This window comes from Lathyrus oleraceus, chromosome 6 (genome assembly GCF_024323335.1).
Source record: "Lathyrus oleraceus cultivar Zhongwan6 chromosome 6, CAAS_Psat_ZW6_1.0, whole genome shotgun sequence".
Classification (NCBI taxonomy): domain Eukaryota; kingdom Viridiplantae; phylum Streptophyta; class Magnoliopsida; order Fabales; family Fabaceae; genus Lathyrus; species Lathyrus oleraceus.
Window position 1 is genome coordinate 17,088,491 of NC_066584.1, and position 11,293 is coordinate 17,099,783.

At 35.9% G+C, this 11,293-nt stretch overlaps 1 protein-coding gene across 1 annotated transcript; it reads right to left on the reverse strand.

Annotated features, from left to right (window-relative positions):
* Positions 1–2,042: 2,042 nt before the first annotated feature.
* Positions 2,043–11,293, reverse strand: LOC127093724 (40S ribosomal protein S11). The gene is made up of 6 exons (XM_051032635.1): positions 11,150–11,293; positions 3,392–3,432; positions 3,196–3,296; positions 2,444–2,588; positions 2,261–2,350; positions 2,043–2,133 (listed from the first exon to the last, which is right to left on the reverse strand). The coding sequence occupies exons 1-6, from the start codon at positions 11,291–11,293 to the stop codon at positions 2,043–2,045; spliced, it is 612 nt and encodes a 203-aa protein (XP_050888592.1).

The following is an 11,293-nucleotide window of genomic DNA, read 5'->3' on the forward strand; positions in this document are numbered from 1 at the left end:
CATAACGAGTCGAGCCGAGCTGAGGTGAATTCAACTCGACTTATTTTCAGCCCTACTTGAGAGGCATCAAGAGGCAAGGCCTATATACGCTTGAGGATGAGGTTGTAAGTGGTTTAGCAAATGTGACATCCATAAAACATGTGTCAAAGACTGAGCTATGACACAAGCGACTTGTAAATGTGTCAAAGGCTGAGGTTGCAAGAGTTTTTCTATCCATAGTTGATAATTACTCGCGAAAGTTATGGGTATTCACCTAGAAAACTAATGATGAAACTTTTGAAAATTTCAAAAGTTGGAAGACTCTGGTCGAAAACCAAACTAACAGGAAGGTCAAGAGGGTGAGGACCGACAATTATCTTGAATTTTGCAATGAGGCTTTCGACAATTATTGTGATACGTCTAGTATTGCAAGGCACATAACTACTGCAGGTACTCCCCATCAAAATGGTTTGACAGAAAGGTTCAATTGAACCATTTTGGAAAGGGTGAGGTGCATGTTGGTTAGTACTGGATTGAAGAAGGTGTTTTAGGCTGAGACTGTTGCAACTACAACATACTTGATAAATAGGTATCCTTCGTCTGCCTTGGGGATGAAGACACCTGAAGAAGTCTGGTCAAGACATCTATATAATATCGACAGACTTAAAGTATTTGGTTGTTTAGCCTATGCTCGTATTAGGCAAGACAAAGTCGAACCTAAAGCCTTGAGATGTATGTTTCTTAGATACCCCTGAAGGAGTCAAAGCTTATAGGTTGTGGTGCCTAGAGCCAAGTCACATGAGGTGTATCATAAGTCGATATGTAGTTTTCAATGAAGTAGAAATGACGTTCAAGAAAACTAATGACGTTGTTCGAAGTACGAAGATTTCTAGAGAAGAGATGGAACATGAATAGATTCTTGTTGAGATGGAGCATAGTGATGCTGAATTGCATAGCCTATATAAAGTCGAAGAAGAAGAACAAGTTGCTGATGAAGATGAAGAGACTAATAATGACTACCTGTTGGTGAGAGACAAGTCGAGAAGAGTCATCAAGCCACCTCAGATACTTGGTTATGCATATCTCATAACATTCACCTTAATCTATGCAAGTGAGGTTCTTGATGAAAAACCTAGAGATTACAAGGAAGTTGCGAGGAGTCAAAAAATAAGACTAAATGGATGAAAGCCATAAATGATGAGATCAAATATCTTCATGATAATCACACTTAGGATATGATTGAGAAACCTGCAGGATCCATGTTAGTCAGTGGTAAGTGGATTTTCAAGGTTAAGGGAGGAATCAAAGGAGCACTACAACAAACAAGACCTTAGACATCGCTTTTTTTAGCCTTAGACAGCGCTTTAAAGCGCTGTCTAAACCTCCGCTGCTAAAGGTTTAGACAGCGCTTTTTTAAATCTTAAAAGCGCTGTCTAAGCCCCCCCCCCCCCCCCCCCCCCCTTAGACAGCGCTTTGGCCAAAAGCGCTTTCTAAGACCCTCATATTTTAATTTTTTTAGGTATACCTTAGACAGCGCTTTTCAGAAAACGTTGTCTAAGCCCCCCCCCCTTTGACAGCGCTTTTGCCTAAAGCGCTTTCTAATCCCCCCCTTAGACAGCGCTTTTTACAAAAGCGCTGTCTAAGGTATACGAAAATTTTTGAAGCTTTTGTTTTAAACCACATTTTTTCCAGGTTTAGGGTTTAAATTAAAAAATATTTTTAATTTAAAACACATCCCATTGAAATTTGATAAGGTTGGGTAATGGGTTCTGTAAACTGAGGTTCTATGTTGGATCACATAAACTTGTTTAAAATACTAAACAGTAATTTAGGGGGAATTTTCTGTCCAAAATTCAAAATATTTGAAACTAGTATTCAATAACCAAAATAAGATCATGCCCAGTAAAATAAACATAATTAAAATATCTTTTATCAAATCACAGTACAGAACTTCAAAAGCAAACAAAAATTACCAAAACTGATAAGAACTTCACCATACAGAAATCGGGAATTACTTTCAACATAGATGATAAAATCTCTATACTAAGAGTGCCAACCAAATCTCATATGCCAGAAAATGCCTTCTTTGCACCACTGGATGATCCAGCTGGGATGACTTTCAATACATTGAACCTCACTGTCTTGGAGAATGGCCTATAGAAGTGGCACAAGTAAAGGCTTAGTCACACACATACATATACCAATATCTATATGATAATATACTAAAATAAAAGTATCTATGGGTTAATACAGAAATGATAGAATTCTGCTAGAGTTTCACCTGCATTGACCAATAATGACATGATCACCTTCCTTAACACAGAAGGCAGGTGACACATGAGCTGGAATGTTGGAATGCCTCTTCTCATACCTAAGTAGAGCACGTAAGGAAAAAGGTTTTACAAATTATGTTTATCCAAGCATGCAAATTAAAAATGAAGAGCATGCCATTAAAGGAGAATACCTCTGATATTTCTTAATGAAGTGAAGATAATTCCTCCTGACAATAATAGTCCGATTCATTTTGGCACTGTGACAGGTTCCGGCTATGATACGACCACGGATGGAAACATTGCCAGTGAATGGACACTTCTTGTCAATAAAGGTTCCTGTATTTGAAATTCAAAGGTCATTTCTGTATTAGAAGCAGAAATAAAATAACCATAACCATATAATCATACAGAGATATATTAAGAATAGTCTGCCTCTATATATTGAGACCATTATTCTGTTTGCAATTAACACTTTCATGAAGCAAGATACAAGCATTTACATTTGCCCCACATATATACCAATTCTTTCAAAATAGATACCAAAACCATTCATTAAAAAGCAACACCTAATAACTTGAACAAGTATTGAGGATTTCTAAGCACATCATAGAGACCCGAGACCTCAATACTTCCAATAGGAATACAATACAAAACACACAACAAAAACAGAGTTGGCAACCTCACAAGTATGAAATCATAGAAAAATATAGAGATGTAATTAAGCATCCACTACACAAATCCAAAATGCTCTAGTAGTATTCTATTGCATTATTTCTATCTTTCTCTAATTTTGATTTGCATCAATTCGCTATCAAAGTGTGTTCATCACTCATCTCCTTCAAAAGGCTACATTTATACATTCAAAACCAAACATCAACACACTCTCAAAGACACTCCATATATATACAAACACTGAGATATATAAATACAGAGAGAAAGGAACCTTCGATGGCTTCTTTGGGGGTCTTGAATCTAAGACCAACAGATTTCCAGAAGCGATTTCCACCTTTACCGGGCCTCTTCCCGTTACCAGATTTCTTCGAGCTACGAAATTGAGCAAAAACAACAAACAAATATGGATCAACAATCATCACAGTTAAAAACAAAACACACATTGAGATATGAAGTGCTGAATATACCATAAAAACACTTTGGGTTGTTTGAGATAAGCCTTCTCAGTCTGTAACAGATTAAAAAATACACATCAATGGAAAATCGAAACATAGCAGAATGAAAAAACGAAAAATGAAGCAACAAGAAGTTACTTGTTCAGCCGTGGTGGAATTGCGGAGGAGGGATTTGGTGAAGCCGCACGCACTGGAAACCTTCTCGCTCAGATTTTTGGTAGAGGATGAGAAACCCTAACCTGATTGTTATATGTCTACCCGGTCAAACCTTAAACCTAAACCTGATTGTTCTAATTTTTTTTTTAATTGAAAGACTTTAAACAGCGCTTTCTCAAAAGCGCTGACTAAGGTCTATATTTAAAAGCGCTTTCTAAAAGCGCTGTCTAAGGGAGGGTCTTAGACAGCGCTTTCTAAAAGCGCTGTCTAAGACCCCCCCCTTAGACAGCGCTTTCATTATTTTTTTAGAACATTTTCCGTATTTTATTTTTATTTTAACCTTAGACAGCGCTTTCTTTTAAAAGCGCTGTCTAAGATGCGCTGTTAAAAAACCTTTTTGGCGTAGTGATTCTAGTTAGTGAGATTGTAAGTCTCCCCTCTTTCATGGTATTGTGTGGAAACTTAGCCTTATTTCCTTCCTTTGGAAGATGTTTTGGTTCAAGGATTCATGCTTGTGATAAGTGGGTTGAGTGTTCTCCAAAGAATGTCTAAGAATGAAAAGCAAAGGCAAAATAATACTAACTTCTAACCTATTAACTACTAACTTTTAATTTCAAGACGTTTACTTTAATGTCATTTAATTCTAGCTTTTATTCATTTGTTATTGTTCATATCATTCTAATTGTTTATGTTAATGCAATTTTCACTTTGTCCACTTGGACCATATTGTGTGATATATTTTGTGTATACTTTGCTTGTTTGTGTGGTCTTTGACCATTAATGTACATAATAACAACAAAAAACCCTAAAAAACTTTTGTGTGGATTGTTGGCTTGATCTTGGACAAATGGACTTAGAACTTAGGCAACATTCCTATGCTAAAGGACTTGGCCAATGCCAACTTGTTGAGTAACCAAGTGCTTGCAATTTGAAACTTCATCTGATACATCATTTAAGATCTCTCTGAGTTCATCTGCAACATGATCATTGTGAAGCTATTATTTTGAACTTGTGACTTGTGAAATTCATCTGTTACATGGGCTACCTTGAAGAAGATAATGGAATGGATAAGCTTGGATGTGGCCATCTTTATTTGATGCCTTGCTCTTCAAGATAATATAATTATGCATTTGCGTGTTGCTTGATTCTAAAAAGTCCAAGGGAATTCTGGGTTTCTATTGACATTCTTGTCTATTGGATTGTGTAAGACCCCAATTTTGTCCCTAAGATCCCTCATGGCATCATATCATCTCATATCATTGCCTCAAGGATCATTGTGCACCTTGCCTCCCTTCCTTGTGGGTGGGTTGTCTTTTGAGAGTGGTTCTTGATCACCAAGCATGTTTTGCATTTGTATATCATTGCTTTTCATTTGTTCACTAACCAAAAGTACAAAAATATGTCATCTAACCTTGTTACTTGCAGATGAAGCAATCAATAGTCAAGACAGTCAAAGGCATTCATTGAGCAATAGATGGTGGCCATTCTGAAAAATTTGGGCACCATGATCATTCACAAGAGTTCATATGAGCTTTGACATCATTTTGAATCAAGATCTCAAGTGGTAAAGGCTTGGATTTCATCTGGTCACAGCCAAGTCAACTGAAACCCTAGAAAAGTCAACTCAAGTCAACTGTGCATTCAATCATGGATTTGAAGGTGGGAGATGGTTAGAGAGACCTCATTCATGTCCATACAAGTCTCATTTGACATCTCAAACATCAACAATGAAGAATTTGAGGTCAGATGAAAAGTTTCCAAAAATAGTAAGTGACCTGTAATTTCAAATTGCCAAAAATGGAAAGGTCTTCTCCTCAAGTTTACATCATCAAACAAGATTCAAATGAAATTTTGTCCAACATGAAAGTTGAAGATCTTGCTCTCACCTTTCCAAAAAGTCCAAGAACATGAATTTCTCATGTGTGGTTGGAGAGATATGATCAAAAGATTGCCAAGCAAATTTGAACTTCAAGAAGGCATAACTTTTGAACCATGAGGCCAAATAGAATGGTTCTTTTTGCAACATTTCCATCTTGATATGCTCTATCTAAATCATGCATTATATTTCATCAATTCTCATCATAAAATTTTGGCATTTTTTACTTGATTTCATTTGAATTTTTGGAGGGAAAGTATCAATTTGAAAATTGTGCATTGTTTTCATTTCCAACCAATCACATTTGCTTCAAAACAGATTTTGAAATGCATTTCCAAGCTAGCTCGAGTACTGTTCCATTGCCTTGCATTGCATAAGGGTGGTTTTGCCATTTTGCATAAACATGCCAATTTCACTAATCACTTGCATTATGGCTAAACATGATTAACAAGCTTGATTAACAGATGATATTTAAGTTAAATCCTAACAGAAAATGATAACAACAACTTCATAATTTCAGATCTAAAAATTTGCTCTCAAAATTCTCTCAACTTTTTCATCAATTTTCTTCACATCCTTTGCATTGTTCTTGTTCTGTTCATCATCTACATGCATAATTGAAGTAGATTGAAGCAAGATCTTGTAGAATTCTTGAAGAATCGAAGCTGTTGAAGCTCATGCATATCCATGGCAGTCGAGATTTCTGGACAAATCAAGCACTGTTGAGCTGAATTTCTTCATCCATTCATTCATTCAAGTGTTGAAGAAGATCTGTTTCAGCCTTTCCAAGCCTAGATCGCACGATTTCACTTCTTTTTCTCCAACAAGGTTAGAATTCGATGCTCACAATTCTTGAAATAATCATGTGCTTCTTGTAGATCTTTGAACATAGGTCACACTGAGCTTTAGATCTCTTAATTTCATGCAGTATTGAAGTAGTTATGTTGATTTGAATTTTGACATGTTAAACTTCTTTTGCTCGATCCATTCGTATCATGTAGAATTAGGTCAAATTAATGTTGGATTATTGATGTGTGATGTGAGGTGAATCCAATGGTATGTTGTTTGTGAATTTTGGTGAACATTTGTTCTTGATGATGATGAACATGATGAATGCGCATGAAGGTCTAGGGTTTTGCATTTCCAGATTTCATTTGATCTTCATAAGCGTTGTATGCATGTGTTTCTTTGTTTGTTGCCATGCACTGGTCCACGTAGCGCACAGTTGGCTGAATGATTGGTCCATATCACTTGCCTTGGCCATGTAGATTAATGAAGCGCTGCGTTTCATTAAGCAGCGCGCTTCATTTCAAATGTTAACTCACTTCGATCCTTGGCTCGGTCACTTTTCAAATTTGCTTTGCATTTTTATTTCATTACATCATCCATGTTCACATGCCTTGTTCATATGATTTTTAATTTTTTCTCCACTGCAAAAAATCATAACTCCATAAATACTCATCCAAATCACATGAGATTTTTTGCACATTGCTCCTCATAATGTCTACTATTTTTTGATGATTTTTCCAGAATTTGTGCTCGGTTGGAATTTGAATTTGCCTAGGGTTTGTTCATGCATATGCTATCTTGTACCTTGCTTGCCATTTTCTTTGTGAAATAATGATGGTTGATCCAATGAATGTGAAAATTGACATGCTTAAACTAGACATCCCAATGGTCATTTTGGTATAGAGTTTTCATTTTTCTCATTTCTGGTTATTGAGATATGATGTGATTAATGTAGGTGTGACAATGTGTGTCACACCTTTGCTTGCTTGACTTGCTGATTTTCTTTACCATGCTAAATAAATGCCAAATGATTTGAATTTTTTCATGTTGCTCCTTCTGGATGTTAAGTTTGATCCTGAATTTTTGTAGAATTTTAGGGTTCATTTATGATTTGTTTGATATTTTTCTTTCTGGATTGCCATTTGTGGACTTTTGATGAGTGTTGAACTTCCATGATTTGTGAAATGCTTGATGTTTATCATATGAACTTGAAATTTTGTGCATTGATTCTAGACACATTGAAGTTTATTATGGCTTTGGTTTGAGTCATTTATCATTTGTCAACTCTGTTTTAGGATTGCTTTAAGTTGATGTATCAATTTGTGCCTCCTTTGAGCTTGTTTGTGCTTACCTTGACTTGATGATTTTATTTGACATGCTTATACTTGTCCAAATGCATTGATTTTTAGTATGATGATCCTTTGATGTGTGTTGTTTATCCATGATTTTTCTTGAGATTTATTGAACCATTTTGGAATTAATATGCATTTGTTCATTCTGTTGCTTCAATGAGCTTTCAATTTGCATGCTTTGCCTTATGTGCTTTGTGAAATGAATTTGGTAATTGATATTGACATGAGACCTTTTGGATTGTGTTCTCATTTGATTGAAGTTGATTTATGTCAATTTTCATGTTCTTTTTTAAATTTTTTTCTCATCTTTGACCCTAGGCTTTGGCCTAAGGGTTTGCTTCTCATCTTTGAGCTTTGTTTTCAAGTTGAACATCCAAGCTAAATAGTGGTTGATGCTCCATCATTGGAGCACTTGATGTTTACCATTGTCTACTAACTTTGTGTGTTTTGTAGGGCTGTTAAATCATTTGAGTTTGATTTGTGGCTTATGCCTTTGCTTATTGGGTTTGACTGTTGATATTAACTGTTGTTGGTTTGTCTAAATTGTGTACTGATTGAGTTGGATTGTTTTCAGGTACATTTAGTTGCTTAAGTTCATTTTGAACTTGCTTTTGCTTGGTTGCTTAACCAATTAGGTATAATTTCTCTTCTTCATGTAGTCTGGAAGACCTGGCTTGTTATGTGGCCAGGTACCTGTCTGAAGTCCTCCTTAAGAGGCAATGTTTGTGATTGTTTATCTTTGTCCCCAAGCAGGAAAAGTCCTTTTGATAAGGCAATTGGTAGATACAAGAGATGTGTAATCCATCTCCTACTATTCTGTGTGTCATCCCTTTGCTCACATTACATGTTGTAGCATTGTGGATAAAAGCCCAAGATCTATAGAGTCTATCCTTGTGGAGAAGAGTTCCTACTTTCTGAACTCCCACATCTTCTATTATTCAATGCTCTCTCTGACCAGAGATAGAAGCCATGAGGCACACCCCTCATATCCTTTCATCTGCTTCACCTTAACTCTCAATGTTAAGGTTAAGAGCACAACTTACCCCATTCCAGTTGACTTTAAAGTCTAACCCTTGCTTGAGCCTAATTGCTTGTATATAGTGTGTGCTAACTGAATCATTGATTGCTTATTGGTTTATCTGTACATGTTTGTTTGTTTGCCTTTGTGCATTTATCATCATTAATGGTTCATTATTGCATGATCATCATTTCATATCTTTGTGACACATCTTTGATTGTCCATTGAGGAATCAATTGTAAGTCCATTCATTGGGCATTGTTCCTATGATTTGGAAGGGATTGAGTGTAAGACCATTTCATTGGCCACTTATGTCCTCTTTGCTTAGTGTTTTTATTTTGTTTGTTGTATGTGAGGATGCAATTGTAAGTCCATGTTGTTGGCATTTGTTTTCCCATGATCATCTGTTGGAGATTAGAGTAAGCCCAGATAGATTGGCATCTGATATCCATGTTTTGTTGTTTTGGGAGATTGGAATAAGTCCAGATAGATTGGCATCTGATATCCATGTTTGTTTGTCTTAGGAGATTGGTGTAAATCCATTTATTGGTATCCGATATCCGGTTTGTTTTGTGAGATTGGTGTAAGTCCAGTGGATTGGCATCCGGTATCATTTCTTTGTTTTGCTTTAGGAGACTAGTATAAGTCCATTGAGTGGCATCTGGTATCCATCTTTGTTTTAGGAGATTGGTATAAGTCCAGTAATTGGCATCCGGTATCCGCTTTTGTTAACCTTGCATGATACTTTGTGTACCTGTTATTTGCATTGTTGCCTATTCCAAAGGACACACTTGAATCATCTTCCATATGATTTCAAGAAGTGAACATCTAAGAAGTTTTACTTCCTCACCCCTCCATTTTGTGCGTGTTTTCAAAACTCTCTTTTCACATGCTAATTCAAAAACTTTGACATCTATTGTGCAAACATTCTCATGTCTTTTCAAATTAGAAACCTAGGCCTTAGGCCTTTGACTTTTCAAACTTCATTTTCTTAATACTTCCTTTGAATCAATTTTAATCATACTTTGACCATATTTTGTGAATACTCATAATCAATTAACTTCACTCATTCAATTGTTTTGTGGCTTTGTCCATTGTTGATATGTTTTCATACATTAGCCATAAGTTTCAATTCTCATAGTGGTTGATGTAAATCTCACCACATCCTTAGTGAGTTGATTATAAGTCTTCCATACTTATTATAGGGTTAACCCCTCACTAGTATGTTGAAGCTATCCTTGCATGGTGGATTGTTGGTCTTGGTTGAGTTTTCTCCCGTTGATAATGAAAAGCCTTAGTGCTCTTGTTTTAAAATGAACCCACTCATATTTTGGAAACCTTTTAGCCGAACTACGGCGTTTTGATCCTTACCTTTCATGGAAGGTACGTAGGCAACGGGTTCATCCGTTCAAACACAAAAACAATAAAAATTGTATATTCTTTTCTCATCCCTTCCATCATTGTTTGCACAATATATGTCATAAATAAATAAACTTTTTATACAACAAGTGTGAAAAGAGGTTCCCTAGGAGTACCTAGGACGTGATGGGTGCCTAACACCTTCCCATTGCGTAATTAACCCCTTACCCAGATCTCTGGCCTTTTCATTAGTTTTCTATGTGTAAAACTTCTTAGGCTTTTGTTCGCTTTTTAGCCAATCCTTTGGATAAATAAAAGTGCGGTGGCGACTCTATCTTTGTATGCTTTGCTTTTGATTTAATCAATAAATCATAAAGTGATGAATACACCGCTGCAGATTGCTACCCATTTGGTCAGATCTTTTCAACTCTAAACTTTTAATTTTGTACATAGGATAGTCTCTTCATCTTCTCCCCACTTCTTTAATTTCAAAATATCTCCCTCCTTTTTCAAAACCTTCTTTGATTGAACTTATTTTGTTCTAAACTTTGACCACTTTACAAAAAGATAGAAACTTTGGCCTTATGCCATTGCATTTTCAAATTTCTTTTCTTAAATCAAACTTGTAAATAAACTTAACTATACTTGACTTAAGTTTCAAAAAGCCAAAAAAAACTAACTCATTCAAACCATTTTTAGGCCTTTGTGCCTTTCAAATTTAAATTTTGTTAAAAGCAATGCATCCACTTTGAAATTTGTATCACGAACTACGAGGTTTTGATCCCTCATTTTTATGTTGGTACATAGGCACAAGTCCGAAGGTCTTGTCAAACACAAAAATATAATCAATGAATTCTTTTCTCATCCTCCCATTCTATTTGTTTGTAAACATCATTTTTGTATCAAATACATATGCGCACGAAAAGGGCTCCCTAGAAGTACCTAGGACACTTTGGGTGCTAACACCTTCCCTTTGTGTAATCAACCCCCTTACCTGTAATCTCTGAAATTTTATTAGTTTTGATTTGAAAAATTCTTACTTTTGGGTTTTGTTCGTACTTTTTCCCCTTTCACTTGGAAACAATAAAAGCGCGGTGGTGACTCTTGTTATTTGATCTCTAGCTTATCCATAGCTTGATGATCATGAATTTATCGCTACAGATTTCTAACAACTTCGGCCTCCTTGACTTTGTCAACCATAACTTCAGCATATCAATAACCTCCTTTGAAGCCTCAATCTCTTGAACAAGTTTGTTGTCACTAGCTTGATCTTGATTCATGTTGAGAGAATGATCTGAAATTTGAGAATAAGATATGTCTAGATGACTATTTTTCTTGCTTGTAACGACAACCCAGTGTCGCAT